The following is a 19,684-nucleotide window of genomic DNA, read 5'->3' as shown; positions in this document are numbered from 1 at the left end:
AAACTCACGCAGAAACTTATCTCATCTCATTTCATTTTTGGAACCGCTTTATCCTCATTGGGTCACAGGGGAGGTGGAGCCTAGCCCAGCTAACTCCCGGGCAAGAGGTGAAAGTGGGGGATGCGCTGAATCCGTGGCCAGCCATTCGCAGGGCACAAAGAGACAGTAAACCATGCTCATTCACACCCATACCTAGGGGCAATTTAGAGTGTCCAATAAGCCTACCAGGCATGTTTTTTGGAATGTGGGAGTAAACCGAAGTACCTGGAGGAAACCCACACAGGCCCGGGGAGAACATGCAAACTCCACACAGGTGGACGTGACCTGGATTTGAACCCAGGACCCCACAGCTGTGAGGATGACGTGCTAACTACTCACCTCACCGGGCTGCCTACAAAAACTTTTTAGATTTTGGCAGCGTAATTTGACGGCACTTTTTGTGTTTGTAAATTACTACTTGCACTGCGTATGTACCTAAGGACCATGACCGGACATTTTGTCGAAGGACACTTCGTCGCTAGACGCTTCGCCCCCGGACAGTCTGTCGAACAGACTGTTTTTCGCCGGTCAGTTCGTCGAACGATATATCATCTCCGGACATTTCGTCGACAGACACTTCGTCGCCGGACTCGTGTACGATTGTTTTTAAGATAAAAGGCAATAAATACAATTATTTTATTTAAAAAATATTCAAAAGAAGACAAAGGAAATTCACTTGTTCTTTATTAAAGAAAATAAAACAGCCAAAACTTGCTCGACAACCCAAACACATTAATATTTGGGCGTGTGCAAGTACTAAATATGCTCGTCCGCGAAACGGTTCCTATGCGCGAAACGGTTCCCATGCACGAAACGGTTCCTACATTGCGCCCTCCACGTTTGGAAAGACCGTTTCTGTTGCCGGGCGAGTTTTTGCTATCTTCTTCTCTTTAAGAAAGAAAATTAAAAACTCCCATCTGTGAATGTCACGTTGATTCTTTTTGGGGTCTTTCCAAACGTGAAGCGCTCAACGTAGGCACTGTTTCATGTGTAGTGTCTTTAGAGACAAGCACATTTAGTACTCGCACACACCTAAATGTTAATGTGTTTGTGTTGTCGAGCGAGTTTTTAAATAAAGAATATGTGAATTTCCTTTGTCTTCTTTAATAGTGGTTAAGGTTAGTGGTTAAGGTTAGGCGAACAGTCTGGCGACGAAGTGTCCAGCGATGAATTGTCCATCAACGAAGTGTCCGGTCGACGAACCATCCGGGGACAAAGCGTCCGGCGACGAAATGTCCTGGTACCCATTTTACAGTTGTGTTATATTCAGACAGTGGTTCTCCAAGGCGCTATTGACACCCTGGTCAAGAGCATGTATTCTTGGATTCTTTAATAATAACACCTTTAAAGTTGAAAAACGTACTATATCCGATTTAATTTGTTTGAGATAAGAGAAGGATACAAGTTATTTTCAATCGCCTTGATGTCTGTGATGGGAATAATATCCCCTCCAAAATAGCACTACACCTCTGGGCAAGTTTACTTATTTATTGAGTTAAATTTTTGGTCTGTAATACTTCACTGGCTAAGGGAGTGTTCATTATCTGTCAGGCAGGTCGCTTATTGGAAATAAAACGGAACTGAAAAATCTAAACGATTAAAATCTTGTTTTATATTCAGTTATGTAAAACATATATGATTGATGTAAAAAAAGTGTTTTGCTCTCTTTTAAAACATACGTATCAGGGGATTTTTTTAGTAGCATTATGTTTCATATTTTATAGCTGTGTCCTGTCGCAAGCTGGATGGTGGCCCAGCTGATGTTGAAGCCTGTCTGAAATTGTCCAGCTCTATGCCACCTCTCACGCAGCCCTGCCAGTTGCTCTGCCAAGACGACTGTCAACTGAGCAGCTGGTCCAAATTTTCCCTTTGCACAGCCGACTGTGTGGGTGTCAGGGTCCGCAGACGCGTCCTTGTAGGTAAGTGGTAACTTTATTTTGGTTGCACAAAAAAAATTGCTTTTATTCGATAGTTAGTCCGTTTACATTATAAAACAAAAAGGAAATGAGCTGTAGGAAAACAGCTTTTTGACCAATCCCATTGAGCTCACTTCACACAGGAAACTAACATTAACAATTTTATTAAATTTGGTGTAACAGTATACATAATCTATTCATGATGAACAAAAAGCAATAGCATTTATAATATCATAAATATTTTTCTTCTTTTCCCCTAGAATTTGTCTTTTATTTTTTATAGTCTTCATTTGAATTTTCATTAAGTAGCTGCATAGAACTGAAACATAGTCAGTCCCCTATGGTGAATGAAAATTGAAGAATTTAGCTGTTTATATTTTTTTTATTTAAATAAACCAATATTGGTCAGAATGCTATGTTTTAATTTTGGTGGCACATGAAAAAATTTCTAATCTGGAAAAATGCTATTGGGAATTCTTCACATTAATGTTTAAAAGTATGTACTGTATTTTCACGACTATATGGCGCACCGCATTTAAAGGCACAGTATCAGTAACGAGTGCTATTTCTATATTTGACACACAGAGGACGCACTGCATTTAAAGGCGCAGCCAGGCATGGCAAAACACACCAGCTTAAACATACACCAGTTTAAACATACGAACACACGCTAATAACACATTTTTAAAAAGGCAACAGAAGCAAAACTGAGTTCGGTTGGACTTTATTTAGCCATTTTACAATGTTTCCACGTCATCATCACCCACAAATCCCTCAAAGTCCTAATTTTCTGTGTCCGAATTGAACAATTGTCCAAATGATTCATCGAGAACGCCGGGTTCCCTCTCTTCGTTGTCAGAGTCACTGTCATTGCCATGAGGCTCCACAGAAATGATGCCGGCTTTGGCAAAAGCTCGAACAACCGTGCAAGCAGACACGTTCGTCCACAATCCATTCGCAAATAGTGGCTAGCATAACTATCCCCGCGCTTTAGTTAAGCCTCCGGGAATGACGGCAAGCTCAGAGTTCATTTTTGTGACTTGCTTTTCACCGCTGCGTCGGGGTGCCTTATAAACCAAAACGAAATTGTTTTGCAATAAACACGTGTCCACACTATATACGGGTACCCAGTAGGGGCATGCCTTTAGCGCCTGACCTCACCCACGTCCGCAATCTCTCTAGATAAGAAGCGTGTCGGAAAGGAGTGTTCTCAGTCAGGTTTCAGAGCTTACACACGGCGCTCCGCGTTAAAAGGCGCCCTGTCTATTTTGGAGAAAATGTAAGACTTTTTAGTGCGCCTTATAGTGAAAATACGGTATGTATGTATATGTTTATATATGATATGATACGACACTACACAACACGACACATGGCATGGCATATGATATGATATGAAATGAATATTTTGAAGTACTCTAATTTACTTGTTTTTTGTATCTTTAGGAAAAAGTAAAAAGCGTGAATCATGTAAGAATAACCAAATTTATCCTCTGAGTGAGACTAAATACTGCCCCTGCAACAAATACAATGCCCAGCCTGTAGGCAACTGGTCCGACTGTATACTTTCCGAGGGCAGCCCCATGGAAGCACAAATGGGCATGAAGGTCCAAGGCGATATCAAGGAGTGCGGTCAAGGGTATCGATACCAAGCTATGGTTTGCTATGACCAGGATAATCGCATTGTACAGACTTCACACTGCAACAGTCATGGTAAGTTTTAGATGTAAAAGTAGACCTTCTATTTAAATATGTTGATATTTAGCCCCCCAAAAATTGTGACAAAGAAGCTACGTACATGGGTAGAAAAACCTCAAATCAAGCACGGAAGATGGGGAGGGTTGGATGGAAAGTAGTTTATGCGTGCATTTAGAAATATCTATTGGTGAACCTATCATTTCTGGTTTTACGAGCCTGGGAGTCGACATACCGGAGGAGTCCGGGCGCTTGGTCGACATCTGGGAAAGACCTTTGCTACGGCATCTAAAACCCTTTAACGGGCTGGATTTTTGGCGGAGCGCCTGGATTCACGATGGTTGGAGACTAATCCTGCTGAAAGAAACATGTGATGACATCTTTGGTGAGACACATGAATGTTTGCATGTTGCGACGGAGGCTCCAAATGCGCGAAGGGAATTGCATGTGAAGGTCCATTTTGAGAAATGAGACTTGCGTCCTGGGAACGGCGACATTAAAACTTGTGAATACTAGTTACTAACAGGTGGAAAGACAGAGCATGTGTCTATAAAACTAAGGGTGTCAGTGTCCTGTAATGAGGTCTGGAAAGGTACTTAATCTCCGAAAGTATATCAGGTATACTTGTTGGTTGCGTGTGTAGTGCAAAAAAGGAAAAAAAGGATAACCTAAGGAAAAAGTTACTACCTAATTGCACACGAACTCATTTCAGTATGGGGAGCTTGAATAATAAGGTGGCAAAAGATGACGATCCAAAACAGTCTTCCGTGTAAAGATTGGGAATTTGTTGAAAATCAAAGCGCTTCAGGAGTTAAACACCTAAATTATGGATAAACAAATATGGGTTTGCTGACCATCTTAATATACAGAAAATAATAGACCAGCGGGATGAAATACACAGCAAGCATAGGAGTAATATATTTATAATATGTAAATGGTGATAAAAGCAAGACGGCTTGTTCCACAGAGGATGGGTGATAATACGGGTTTGTTGTATAAAAAATTAAACATACGAACAAACGCTAATAACAGATTTTTAAAAAGGCAACAGAAGCAAAACTGAGTTCGGTTGAACTTTATTTGGCCATTTTACAATGTTTCCACGTCATCATCACCCACAAATCCCTCAAAGTCCTAATGTTCTGTGTCCGAATTGAACAATTGTCCAAATGATTCATCGAGAACGCCGGGTTCCCTCTCTACAAACCTGTCATTCTCTGCCGATAACTGCCCTTATAAATGATTATGATTCCCCGTACAACCTCCCCAAAAACCGTACAAACACCGTACGACGCATGTTTACTCGCGGTAACTCGTTTAGCCAAAACGGTCTTGTTGAGATCGGTTTCCATAAATATTGGCAATTTAAAAAAAATAAAAAAATCCCCCGTACAAAAGTCGGTGTACGGCGTACATGATTTGAAATGGTAAAAAAAGTATAAAATACGTGTAAAACGTACAAGTTGACAGGTATGGGTCTACCAAATCTCTTAATCTAAACCCTGTAAAAACATCTATGGTGAGAGCTCAAGGGCAGAGTTTCCAAACAGCCTCAAAATATCCTGGATTTGTGGATGATGGAGAGGTGTGCACTATCATCACTCCTAGAAGTTTAGAACACAGAAAGAAACATCTGATTGTTGTGCTTGCCAACAAGTGTTTCCCACTCAATGTTAAAGCATGTTTTGTTCCAGGTTCAAATACATTTTTCTCTCAATGAAAGACAAATTGTTTTTTATTTTCACTCCATATGATGTTTTCATTTTTTTTAAATATTGGTTCGACCACTGTTAAAATAATGTAGTCATAAAAAAGTTCATTTAATTCTTTCAAAATCAGTGGTAGATCTAATATTTCTACTACCTGACATATGTTCGTATGCATAATTTTCTGAGTAAAAGAGATACACACAAAACATGCATTAAATATTGTTATTGGTGTATTGTTTTAGGCTACATTGAGGAGGCTTGCATCATACCCTGTCCATCTGACTGCAAGCTTAGTGAGTGGTCCAACTGGTCCCGATGCAGCAAGCCATGCGGCAGTGGTGTTAAAGTTCGGTCAAAATGGCTCAGAGAAAAACCCTACAATGGTGGAAGGCCTTGTCCTAAACTTGACCATGTCAACCAGGTGATTTATTTCAAATTAAACCATCGATAAGTTTTAGTAATCTAAAGTTAAGATTCACAAATATTAAATACAATATGCACTTTATTTTAATTGCACTTCTATAACAACTGCATTTCTTCTCCTTGCTTTGGAAAATGCATTTCAACCGCAGGCACAAGTAAGTCATAGTCTTTTTCTTTCACTAATATAATTACTACTTATTTCCATATACAGTTGTACCTCGAGGTATGTGCTTAATTTGTTTCGGGACTGAGCTTGTTTGCCTATATTCTCGTAACTCGGACGAACATTCCCCATTGAAACGAACTAAAAACAAATTAATTTGTTCCAACCCTCTGAAAAAACACCAAAAAAAAAACGGATATTGGATTGAAAAAATGTTTCATTTCTTCTAATTAGCCATCTATTAACAAAGCAACACATAACTAGTGGTTTAATATTACTGAAATTAGTTTAATAAAACTAAAATTAGACAGATTTTGTGGAGGGTAGGATGGGGTAAATATCGGGGGTGGGGGTGGGGGACACGCGGGGCAGACTTTTTGCACCGGTGAATCGCTAAATAACATAAACAAATTTAAATGAACTTGTATTACGATGCAGACACACTCAAAAATAAGTTTAATCAAACCTTACACTAAACTTAATCCTAATTTTGTTTTACATTTTTATACCTTTCTTCTCCCGACTCTGTTTACCTCGCCTCCAACCTGACTTTCACTGTCGATGGGCTGTTTGCTCTTGAATTCCCTTCAAAATATTCCGAAAATTATGCACACTGATGTCCTCACAATAGTATAACGCACGACCAATTGCCAACGAGAAGTAATATATACTCCTCGTAATAGCGATCACTCCGCCATTCGCGCTGAGTGACGGAAAAAAACACTGAAAAAAATGCAATGCTCTGCCCAGTGCTCGTGATCTGTTATACAGGAAAGAAATGCGGCAAAAAAGACCACCTGGCGTTCTCGTATCTCGAAATTTGTCTGGTATTTAGAGATAATTATTCGCTCAAAATTTTACTCGTATCTCGAATTGCTCGTATGTCGGGGTGCTCGTATGTCGAGGTACCACTGTACATGCTCTGAACAAGACCAATGACGGAATTTTCTTAAATTAGGTCTATGAAGTGGTTCCTTGTGTCAGTGACTGTGGACAGTATGTTTGGGTAGTAGAACCATGGAGTGTATGGAAAGTTACCAATGCTGACCTGAAGGATAACTGTGGTGAAGGTGTTCAGACCAGAAAAGTCAGGTAAAGACTTTGGCTATCAGATTTTCCAGTTAGATTACTACAATTGGCAAAAAACAAAAATAAATCTGTGGCTCTTGTGCAGCGGTGGGCAAACCGGTCCCCGAGGGCCGCTGTGGGTGCAGGTTTTTTTTCCAACCAATCTAACACAGACACTTGGACCAATTAGATTTCTGCAGGAGACAAGAAGAACCTGTAGGACCTATTTATGGGTTGGAATGAAAACCTCCACCCACTGCGGCCCATTTTGGAATAGTTTTCCCACCCCTGCCGGAGTGGTTATTTTATTTAAAAAAAGAGAAAAAAGGTAAAAGGAAAAACACCAATTCAATGGCATCCCAATACTAAAGCCATTTAAATGGTAATTTCTGGATTAAAAAACTACTCTTAAAAAAAGAATAATAAACATTTATGGAATTATTTATTTTAGCAAGCCATGGCACCTATTTGTTTAAGTTAGGTATATTCAATCTCAGTAGAGTTCATCATTGTAATTTATTATAATTTTTTTACCCCAGGTGTATGCTGAATACACTAGATGGCCCCTCAGAGCAAGTGGAGGATTACCTATGTGACCCAGAGCAGATGCCTGTAGGAGCTCGCAACAGTCATCTGCCCTGCCCAGAGGAATGTGTGTTATCAGATTGGGGAGTCTGGAGTCCATGTCCATTGGTGAGAATGGAATGAAATTAACAAAAGATTACATTATTCACAGCCGCTTAAAAAATGTACATGGTACTGAGAGTAAACTAGTTGTTAGGTTAATCAATAACTATACTTTGATATAATTATAAAACAATACAGGGGGCATTTGATTCAATTATATATATTTAATTAAATTGTCATCTCTGATTATCTGCTTGCAAGGGAAAATACATTCCGACATCGTCCTCGTCACGAATGGAAATTCTATTGTGCGGTAATTTTCCCTGCCCATTAAAGGCCATAAATCCAAACAAATACAAGGTTATTGATTAATCCAATTGGGTAAGCAAAACAACACCTGTAACAATCATCTCATATCAGGTATTTAATAATAACAATTAAGGTCGGAACTCAAAAACACTCCATTGGAAATTAAACAAACAAGCCTCCATTCGGCACAACAATTTCATAATCAAGCGAAAAGAGCGTCACGATTTACGACAATATGCAAGTAGTCACAAAGGTTGTTTGGATAGAGATCACGCTGCATCAGCATCTTCTTAAGCGTCCTTCTAGGTCTGCATTCTGGGGTAAAGGTCAGTCCTATCTTCCAGTAAACAGTCCTTGGTATGAGGACTCGGTGACGTGTTACGATCCCGAGCTCTCATACAAAAATGAATAAATGCACACAAATTTATAACAAGCATTTATTTCGTTGCAAGCAAATCTGATGCTAATAACCCTGAGGAAAGTATGTTTAATTGTGAAGCAAAGCGTATTCTTCATTGCAAGCAAATATATATAATAATATCAAATTAAATCAGACAGAAAAAAATGTGTATTGGAGGGCCCCTGTGGCTCCTAGCTGATGAGCACTCTCTGGCGGCCATGCATGAAAAAAATGTGTGCATAATAATCTTTTGCCAGCATCATTCGGGAGTGGAAACAAATGTCTATCTGTTATCTTTTGTCTTTGGGGAATGTCATGGTACTGTTCATCATCATATATCTCCAGGACATCAGCATATTTATTTTTGTTGTAGTCTATTATCATCATACTTATTCAGGGATGTCTTTTTCTATAAACTCACTTCTTACTTAATCTTTTTGCCTGACACCCACACAATCAGTTTCTTTTTTTTTTTTGCTGCACACATGAATGCAGACAAAAGTGTGATTATTTATTTGCATAATAGAAAAAATACCCTCTATCACAGCTATGATGACTAATGAATATATATTTTAATAATAATGGGAAAGTATTCTTAAACTCTATTCCATCTCAGCTGTACATTTTTTTGATTAGTTCATTGCACTGTTTAAAAAGCCCTGCCATAGTTTACTGGTTTAATACAGGGACTAGAAAAATACAATTTTGACCCAAAAATCAATTTGTCTCACCAGGTAAATAATTTTTAATTTTGGCCGCAAAAAAATAATGAATTTTAAATTTAGCCGTAAAATATATAATTGAAAATTTTTGCAATATATTTAAACTCCCGCTATCAAATCTTTTACACATATACTAGAAAATTGGTATTTAACTCACTAAGTTTTTTTAAAAAGTATTTTTGCAATAAACTGCTGCTTTTGCCTCGTTTACCATCCGTAAAAAAATCTCAAATTCTAAATCAGATTCTGAAAACCATAATCTGCCCACTAACCTTCAAATGATTCGCACACCGCATCCAAGCGGTCAGGGTTGTACAATCGTAATTAGTTAAGGTGAGAATCTTGGTCATCCGCAACGAGAGGAGCCAGATGAGTTGGCACGAGCATGCCCCCTGCACACCTCCCTCAGGAGGTGTTCCAGACACGTCCCACCGGGAGGAGGACACGTGGCCAACCTCGGACACACTGGGGGAGACCATGTCTCCCGGGTGCCCCGGATGAGCTGGATGAAGTGGCTGGGAAGAGGGAAGTCTGGGCTTGCTTGCTGAAGCTGCTGCCGCCGCTACCCGCCTTTGGATAAAGCGGTGGAAAAGGATATCAGATGAGATCGCAATTAGCGGTTTGCAATGCGTGCAGTCAACATGGTTGGGGAAAGGCATGTGCCAATCAACTAGCTCTAAGTGTCCTGACCAATATTTAGCCATTTTCCGATCAAGCAGATTACGCATGCTGGCATGTGTGTACACTGCACATACAGCATTTGATCTTGAACGCATGGAGAAATGCTCACAATGTGGGTGTGCATGTCTTGCATAGTTTTCTCCCCGTATTGCAGTGGTCTCAAACCGGTCCTCAAAGGGCCGCAGTGGGTGCAGGTTTTCATTCCAACTCAACAAGGATACCTTTTGCAAGTGCAATCAGGTAATTAGAGTTAGGTGCTACTTATTTTAAAGACACCTGATTGGTTAAAATGTTGGCACTGGATCGATTGGAACAAAAACCAGGACCCACTGCAGCCTTATGTGGAACCGGTTTGAGACCACTGCCGTATTGCAAATTTATCACGCACTACGGAGACTGGCTGGGCAAAATTCCTGCACTCTTTTCATTTGGTGACAAATATTTGATCATTTTTCAGCACAAAAATGAATATTTATACAGTGGTAGCTTTAGATAAGAGTGGAGTTTCGGTAGCTTTAGATAAGAGTGGAGATTCGGTAGCTTTAGATAAGAGTGGAGATTCGCTATCTTTAGACAAGAGTGAAGATTCAACATCATGGGTCTTTTAACAGCAAACAAACCTGATAGAATATAAATACGCTCCGATTGCGACTAAACCGTCTGCTGGATTTCAGGAAAAATACGCAGGGTTTTGATTCTGGCTGTTCAGAAGGTCCATGCCAAGTTTTACATTTTTTTTTTAAATACAACAAATAAGGTCAGCTTGCATTGAAGCAGAAGGTATAAATGGGGTAAAACTTAATGACGTCTTTTACCCCACGTGATAGGTCTGAAAATACAACTTCAGGAGCAGGTTAAGAAAGTGTGAGATCAATTTAAATAGGAAATAGGTTTATTACAGGACTGCAGGATGGTTGGAGAATGCTCCGACAGCTGTGAAATTCTCATAGCCTGCCTGCCTCGCAATTCTCTCTGACTGAACACTAGGTCAGTCTTTATATAGGAACTCAGTTTAATATTTCAAAAACAGTGATGTATTTCTAAAGCAGTGATGCATGATAGAGTTTATGTGAACAGAGTTTCGGGCTAATATGGTTAGACTCTAGCAGGTTTAAGTTGTATGCAAACACGATGATATTTTTATAGCTCACACAAACTGCTGCAGCCTATCTCATATTGCGCGTTTCGAACAAACAGTTCCAAAGCGAGTTGGCCATATTCCACAATACAAGGAAACAATTGCAAGGCCAGCTAGTTAGCTATCTTACAATTTGTGTTGCGAACAAACAACTGCAAGGCCAGCCAGTTGGCTTATCCTACATTCCACTGTCCGAACAAACAATTGTAAAACCAGTTTGGCCACATTGGCTCGACATGAACAAAGAATTATTAAGCCAGTTGGCAGGTCTACCCCAATACCGAGCTCAAACTATTTGATAGGTTCACCAATAGGTATTCCCAAATTTACCTTTGAACAGAAGAGGCATCTGACTCATAACCAGTCTCTTGCAAGAGAGAATCGATCCCGACTCTTCCTCACCCTGGATCATTCTAATGAATCAAATCCTCTCCTGCCCATTTATTTTTTTAATAAGAGTTAACAACAAGCAAGCATCTATTCAAAACAATCATAGGTCAGAAATCAAAACAATTGCAGTTCCTTTCGGAGGGCAAGCAGTATCCCCACCTGGTGAGGAGTCCAAGTCAAAACAATTAAGAGTCCTCCCGGATCTTCAGTGTGAGATTGCGACCGTGTGAGAGGTCGAGGTTTCAAAACAACTTTGATAAGTCCATCTGGATAAAGGAACTACCTTCACGTTGTTTATCACGGTTGCAAGCAAAGCGTTATTCTTGCAAGAGATGTAAAACAATGACCTTTCTAAATAAAGCAAAGTGTTCCAGCCAATTCATAATAATACCAAGAATAACCCTAACACTATTCATTAGTATACAATGCCTAGAAAAAAACACAAGCAACAACAACCTCAGTTGGATCTCGATTTCTTCGAAAACCGACATCCCTGATTCACCCTCACCGATTGCTTCCAGCCTTACAACACCGGGTGCGCAGAAGTACAAATGTTAGTGGGCAGTGAAAAGCAAGTGTGCATGCCATTAAACTATATGGCCTGTGCGCGGGGAAACCACACGTGGCTATGCTAGGCGCACTTTTGGAAATTTGAACAGTTTTGATTGGCGTCTTACGCACCTACACACATGAACGGGCTCTACTCCCAAACCTTACTGAAGGACCGGCAACGCCAAACTCTTCTGCTTGTCATTAATAAGGGGTGCATTTAGCCGATGTGTACAGGTATGTAAGAAAGAATCAAGGTTGTGGTTGTTGTGAGACAGCCATTTGAGTTGAATTGAATGCTTTTATTGTCATTATATGAGATAGAATGAGAGCAATTAAATGTGAGCCCAGTAGAGGGAATCAATGCATCCGTGGCGATATTTTCAAAATGGACTAACGGATAGCGGCCCGGTGGAACAAGTGGTTAGCATGTCGGCTTCACGGCTTTGGGTTTTTTGGTTCAAATCCAGGTAACGTTCATCAGCGTGGAGTTTGCATGTTCCCCCGGGCCTTCGTGGGTTTCTTCTGGGTCACCGAGTCATTACTTTAATGTGGTGGTGGGGTTTGTGTGTCCCAATGATCCATGGAGCTCTGTTGTCTAGGGCCTTGTGCCCCTGGTAGGTTCACCCCTGGCACACTGGTCTCAGGTGAGGGACCAGACAAAGAATGACCCAGAAGACCTCTAATGATGAAAAACATACTTGGAAAATAACATTCCTACCCCGGAGGCGGGTCAGCGGGGGGCCCCACTATGGAGCCAGGGGGGTGCGATGGTGAGCGCCTAGTGGACGGGCCTACACCCATGGAGCCCGGCCGGGCCCAGCCCGAAGAGGAAACGTGGGTCCCCCCTTACGTGGGTCCCCCCTTACGTGGGTCCCCCCTTACGTGGGTCCACCACCTGTGAGAGGGACCGAAGAGGTTGGGTGCGCCGACGGTTGGGCGGCAACCAAAGGAGGAATCCTTGGCGGTCCGATCCCCGGGTGCAGAAACTAGCTTTTTGCACGTAAAATGTCACTTCTTTGGTTGGGAAAGAGCCTGAGCTAGTGCGTGAGGTTGAGAAATTCCGCCTCCACATAGTCGGGCTCATCTCTACGCACAGCTTGGGTTCCGGTACCTTTTTTTTCTAAGGAGGTTGGACACTCTTCCACTTGTGGACGAAAGGTGAGCATCCCTGCGGGTGGGGGGACGGGACCTGACTGTAGTTTGTGCGTATGCACCAAACAGCAGTTCAGAGTACCCCACCGTTTTGGAGTCCTTAGAGGGAGTGCTGGAGAATGCCCCTTAATTTCTTTACACCAAGCATTTTACCTATTGCAGAATCAGCGGATCAGCTTGGCACAGTGATTCTGCATATTTTCAACCTCAGCCTCAGTCTGAAGAAGGTCCCCACCTTGTGGAAAACTTCCTGCATGGTCCCAGTTCCAAAGAATGCGAACCCCGGGGAGCCAAACCACTTCAGGCCGTTAGCACTAACCTCTCTCCTAATCAAGAAATTGGAGAGGATCATCTTCAACCACCTCAGCCCCCTGATGAATGCAGAGCTGGACCCTCTGCAGTTCGCCTATCGTCCAGGCATTGGTTTGGAAGATGCTACCACCTACATGATGCACAGGTCTCTTTCACACCTGGAGAACACGGGAAGCATGGTGAGAATGATGTTTTTGACCTCTCCAGTGCGTTCAAAACCATTCAGCAGGTCCTACTGAGAGGGAAACTGGAAGAGGCTGGAGTAAGGAACCACCTAGCCGCATGGATCATCGACTTCCTCACTGACAGACCACAATATGTGAGACTCCAGGACTGTACGTCTGATGTGGTAACTTGCAGCATGGGGGCCCCACAAGGCACAGTGCCTTCCCCACTTCTCTTCTCCCTCTACACTTCAGACTTTAAACATAATACAGACACCTGCCACCTCCAGAAGTTCTCTGATGACACCGCTATTGTTGGACGAGTGACTAACGGGAACGACCTGGAGTACAGGGGAGTTATCACTGCCTTTGTCGACTGGTGTAGGCAAAACCACCTCTACATCGACACCAGTAAGACAACGAAAATGGTCGTCGACTTTCGGAGGATACCTCAACAGACCACTCAGGTGAACATCCAGGGTAAAGACATTGAAATTGTGGAGAATTTGAAGTACCTGGGTGCTCACCTCAACAACAAACTAGACTGGTTCATAAACATAGATGCCCTGTACAAAAGGGGCCAGAGCCGCCTCTACCTGTTGAGGAGTCTACGGTCCTTTGGAGTGTGCAGGTCACTGCTGAGGACCTTCTATGACACTGTGGTGGCTACTACAGTGTTTTATGCAGTGGTCTGTTGGGGATGCGGGAGCACGGAGAGGGACAGGAACAGGCTGAACAAGCTGATCAGGAGGGCCAGCTCTGTTCTGGGCTGTCCTTTGGACTCTGTGGAGGAAGTGGGAGAGCGGAGGATGCTGATCAGAATGATGTCCATCATGGACAGCACCTCCCACCCCCTGCACGAGTCGGTTGAGTTCCTTCGAAGCTCTTTTAGCAATAGACTGCTGCACCCTCATTGCAGGAAGGAGCACTTCTGCAGATCCTTCCTCCCATCAGCTGTTAGGCTCTTTAACCAAAAAATGGCTGTGGATTAGGACCTACTGAACTCTTATGCATGCGTATATATGTGCTTCTATATATGTGTGTGTATATATATATATATATATATATATATATATATATATATATATATATATATATATATATATATATATATATATATATATATATATATATATATATATATATATATATATATATATATATATATATATATATATATATATATATATATATATATATATATATATATATATATATATATATATATATATATATATATATATATATATATATATATATATATATATATATATATATATATATATATATTTATATATATATATATATATATATATATATATATATATATATATATATATATATATATATATATATATATATATATATATATATATATTTATATATATATATATATATATATATATATATATATATATATATATATATATGTATATGTACATATATATATATATATATATATATATATATATATATATATATATATATATATATATATATATATATATATATATATATATATATATATATATATATATATATATATATATATATATATATATATATATATATATATATATATATATATATATATATATGTATATGTATATATATATATATATATATATATATATATATATATATATATATATATATATATATATATATATATATATATATATATATATATATATATATATATATATATATATATATATATATATATATATATATATGTATATGTATATATATATATATATATATATATATATATATATATATATATATATATATGTACATATATATATGTACATATACATATATAAATATATCATGCGCAATATTGGTGGTCTCAGCAAGCGTGGGATGCAGCAAAACGAATCGATACAAACTTGCATGGGGAATGGATCACAAATGATAATATATTTGTAAAATGGGACGAATTATTGAAAACTAATCAAGTTAGCTGTCATAAAATCTACTCTCCCTTTGTACTGCAGCCCTGTAATGGGAACACCACTCGAGAAAGGAGGGCTTCTATAGCCCGGCAGCCTGGAGAGGGGAAACTGTGTTCTCCAACCACCGAAACAGATCTTTGCAAACTAAACAGCAATTGTTTCCACCATTCCTATAATATCACTGGTGAGTCTCAAACTGCTTCGTCAAACCTGTAGTCGTCAATAGAGAAAATAAATACTAGATTTCTTATTTGTGTAGACTGGAGTACCTGTCAACTGAGTGATGGTGCAGTTTGTGGAAAAGGTATCAAAACACGGATGCTGGACTGTGTGCGGAGCAATGGCAATTCTGTTGACCTTAAGTTCTGTAAAGAGGTGAGTTATATAAAACTCTTCCGAATAGAGCCGGAATCAATACAATGGTTTATATTCCAGCTGGGCCTCGAGAGGAATTGGCAAATGAATGCTTCCTGTGTTGTGGAATGCCCTGTCAATTGCCAACTGTCTGACTGGTCAGCATGGTCTGACTGTACACATAAATGCGGACTACAAGGTATGTGTATATTGGTTTTTAAAAAGTTAAAGGACACATAGCAGCCAAATAGAATACTTACATACTTTGCAAATGTACCTTAAGTATCACATATGTTGGGCAGTGATTGGTCCCTAGGTTATAATTATCCTATGCAAATAGTCCACATACCACAATCAGGGATGTGTGCATGACAGTGGGTGAAACCAAAATACAGTAATACCTTGAGATATGAGCTTAATCGGTCCCGGGACGAGATTGCATGTCAATTTACTCCTATTCGTACTCTCTCAGGGAGAGAGAGAGAGAGAGAGAGAAAGAGAGAGAGAGAGAGAGAGAGAGAGAGAGAGAGAGAGAGAGAGAGAGAGAGAGAGAGAGAGACCGAAAGAGAGAGAGAGAGGGGGTGAGAGTGGGAGAGGGTGAGAAAAAGGGAGAGAGCGAGATAGAGCAAGAGAGAGAGAGAGATTTTACAGAAAGCAAAGCACTCGTAATATAACATAAAATTAAAATTTAACTTAAATGAACTTAGATCACAATACACGCATACTCAAATGCGTGTAACTTTGTTAAGATATAACCAAGGTAAAGTTGTATTCCACCGCGGTTTTCGAGTCGAAACTTACTGGTATTCCATGCCTCTGAACCCAGTGTATCCAAGTTCGTTTTTTAAAGATTTTGAAACAGCCACGGTTGAAGTTTTTTTTTTCAGACGCTTGCTTTGCTTTGAAGTCCATGGAGATTCTGCTGGCTTTTTCGCAGATTATCGACTTGGTCACGCTCTCTCGCTAACTGTTTTTTCTTTCAATCATATTCAACAAAGGCTCTCCATCTCGTTATGAATGCCACTGTGCACCTTGGAAATGAAGGTTAGCCCTTCATTGCTCTGGCTTGCTTTGGATCCATTGTTTTAACCTTAATCTTGCACTGATTAATGCAAAAAAATGCAAACTGGCCAGTGCTTGTACGTATCTCTAGGGAAGGGAGATGTGCAGAGAAAGACAGAGCCATGCTGTTGTCATAAGCACCTGGCAGCTGCATCGGGAAACATCCTTTATGCACCTATCTCAAATTTGACTCGTACCTCAAGGCAAAAATTTGGCTGGAGATTTTCTCGTATCTCAAATTTCTCGTATATTGGGACACTCGTATGTCGAAGTATTACTGTAATTGTTGCTTTGGCTCAGTCGAGCAAAACAGGGATGGCTTAAGCTCGCTTTGGCAAGTTTCCAAAAAAAATATTGTGATTATGATAATGTCATTTATAACGTTAAAATATGACCTTTGGCATTATTTTTTTTGTCTGGGTCACAATTAGTTTTATGTTCTGTGGGTATTTTGTGATCATACTCGGCATAGAAGCACCACAGGGTCCCTGCAACCTTAAGGCATTGGGTGGCCGTGGAAGTGTATAATGGGCTATAGTTTTCCTTCCCACATTTCACCTTTCAATGTTCTTGCTATGGCACACTTGCTTGTTTCCAGAGTAAAATATGGTTAACTACAGGGTTACGACTTCCCTGCTTTAGAACTATGTATTATTTTTTTAAAATATTCATTAATTCATTTTCCATACCACTTATCTCCCACAAGGGTTGCAGGTGGTGCTGGAGCCTAACCCAGCCAACTACAGGGCACCAGGTGGGGGACACCCTTAATTGGTGGCCAGCCAATGTCAGGGCACAAGGAGACGGACAACCATTCACGCTCACACACATACTGAGAGGCAATTTAGATTGATTTAAAACATATAACAGAGAGGACAACTGTAACTGTTCTTTTACTGCACTATCCTGTCTGAAGGAAAAGTTTGGAGGAGACGGACAGTGATCCAGGCTCACCAGGGTGACGGAAGGCCATGCCCATTACAGATGCAACAATGGAAGCCATGCCTTGTGAAGCCTTGCTACAACTGGAGATACAGTTTATGGTCTGAATGCAAGTCAGAGGTCAGCCAATTTCCCTCTACCCCAGTAGTTCTTAACCTGGGTTTGATTGAACTCTAGGGGTTCAGTGAGTCGGTCTCAGGAGTTCGATGGAGCCTCTCCTGCGGAGGACAAGACACATCGACTCATAATATCTACACACGATAAGATGCCCCACATGACCATCACTGGCTGCAGATGATCGCATGACATTGCTTGGCTAATCGGTGCTGCGAGGAAGTTATATAACTTGAATTTTTTCAAACCTATTTTATCTATAATCCTTATAAAGCGAGATTTATGGGTGTCTGAGTGTGTGTATGTTAAAATTCTCTCGCTACGTTTGTCCAAACCGTACAAAGTAGCAAGTTATTTTTTTTTTCAAACCAACAACAACAAAAACTACAAATCCTTATGAAGCAACATTTATGGATTTGTGTGTGTGTGTGTGTGTGTGTGGTTATGCTAAGATTCACCCGCTACGTTTGTCCAAACCGTCCATCGTAGGGAGCTGTGGGGTTCTAAGAGACGAATAATTACATTTTTCCACCTTCTGTATGTAAACTCAAGTTTTCTTTGTTACAGCTGAAAGCAGAGTTCATGTATGAATCATTGTTTTTACATATTGTACCTAAACACACCGAATAGCATAACGTAGCATACCTTTCGACGTTATTTACAAAGTAAAGCGTTATAAAGCGTGATGTATGAAAGGATGTGTGTGTCTGTGTGTGTGTGTGTGTGTGTGTGTGTGTGTGTGCACGTGGAAACTCGCTTGGGGCAATTCTTCCCAAAATGACATTTATAAATGACGTGGAAAGGCATATTGGATCAGCGCATTAAGCACCATCGTGTCTTACTGAGTCTTTCTGTCGCAAGAGAAAAAAAAGTGTTTTGGGTAGCAGGAATGGATAAAGCATAATTTATGGATGGGTGGATGTTTTATGTTAAAATGCTCATGTTACTTCGGTCCAAACCATGCATTGTAGAGTATTGACATTATCGTGGGCGGCCAGAAATGGATGTCAAATTCTAAAAAGACGAGTGATTGAATTTCTTTACCTTCTCTAAGTGTGTAAGCTCAAGCTTTGAGCATTTGCAAGTATTTTCGATGAGTATGCTTGACCTGGAATATGTTACCTTGCTGCGCTCTTGTTGTGCTTTAAGTTAGTTGTAGGAACTACGCAACAGCACCACTATTGTATGAGTATTTATTTTCGCCGTATTTTAACTTTGGTTTACAATGTTTTCCAAAAATAACATGCAAACATTGCTTAAATAGTTAGAATTCGTCTGCCTCTCTTCTGAACTTGACCGTCACTTTTCCATACTTATTCCTAAAAGGCATACTCCTGCAGGTTTTTTTCCCCACTGAAACAGCATGAACACTGCCCTTTCAGGAATGGATGGATAACTTTATTCATCCCGTATTCGGGAAATTTAATTGTGGCAGTAGCAAGAGGGTGATTAGACAAAACAGCAAAGCAAAAGCACAAAGTGCAAAGCAAATCAAAGTATTTGGAATCATCAAATCATTAAGACATAAAAGCAGCAAAGACACAAAACAAGCAAGAGTGGGCGGAGCCGCCGCTGGCAGTCGCTTGAACGCCCCATCTTGGTTGCGGTAGCTCAAATGGATACAGACTCAAAAAGGTATTGTAAAGTTGGACAAAAACTGGAACCACACACAGGAAGTCTTCCACAAGATAGGGAACTCCTTTAGACCGAGGTAGAGAATATGCAGTCCCTCTTCCAAGCTTATCCGCACAGTTCCTCAGTAGTCTGGAGCTGAAGACAACAGTAGCAGAGAGACAA

General features: G+C 40.2%; 1 protein-coding gene across 1 annotated transcript in view; it reads left to right on the top strand.

Moving 5' to 3' along the window:
• thsd7aa (thrombospondin, type I, domain containing 7Aa) overlaps positions 1 to 19,684 on the top strand; it is an 80,851-nt gene that overhangs the window by 46,032 nt on the left and 15,135 nt on the right. The window contains exons 13-22 of the mRNA XM_077743118.1: positions 1,764 to 1,958; positions 3,399 to 3,665; positions 5,599 to 5,777; positions 5,929 to 5,934; positions 6,901 to 7,034; positions 7,550 to 7,703; positions 15,458 to 15,599; positions 15,675 to 15,790; positions 15,851 to 15,968; positions 17,748 to 17,893. Coding sequence (XP_077599244.1) covers positions 1,764 to 1,958; positions 3,399 to 3,665; positions 5,599 to 5,777; positions 5,929 to 5,934; positions 6,901 to 7,034; positions 7,550 to 7,703; positions 15,458 to 15,599; positions 15,675 to 15,790; positions 15,851 to 15,968; positions 17,748 to 17,893 — 1,457 coding nt within the window. The remainder of the gene's footprint in view (positions 1 to 1,763; positions 1,959 to 3,398; positions 3,666 to 5,598; positions 5,778 to 5,928; positions 5,935 to 6,900; positions 7,035 to 7,549; positions 7,704 to 15,457; positions 15,600 to 15,674; positions 15,791 to 15,850; positions 15,969 to 17,747; positions 17,894 to 19,684) is intronic.

This window comes from Stigmatopora nigra, chromosome 21, assembly GCF_051989575.1.
Source record: "Stigmatopora nigra isolate UIUO_SnigA chromosome 21, RoL_Snig_1.1, whole genome shotgun sequence".
Classification (NCBI taxonomy): Eukaryota; Metazoa; Chordata; class Actinopteri; order Syngnathiformes; family Syngnathidae; genus Stigmatopora; species Stigmatopora nigra.
The sequence above is the reverse complement of the archived record's forward strand: the minus strand, read 5'-3'. Positions and strand labels throughout refer to the sequence as shown.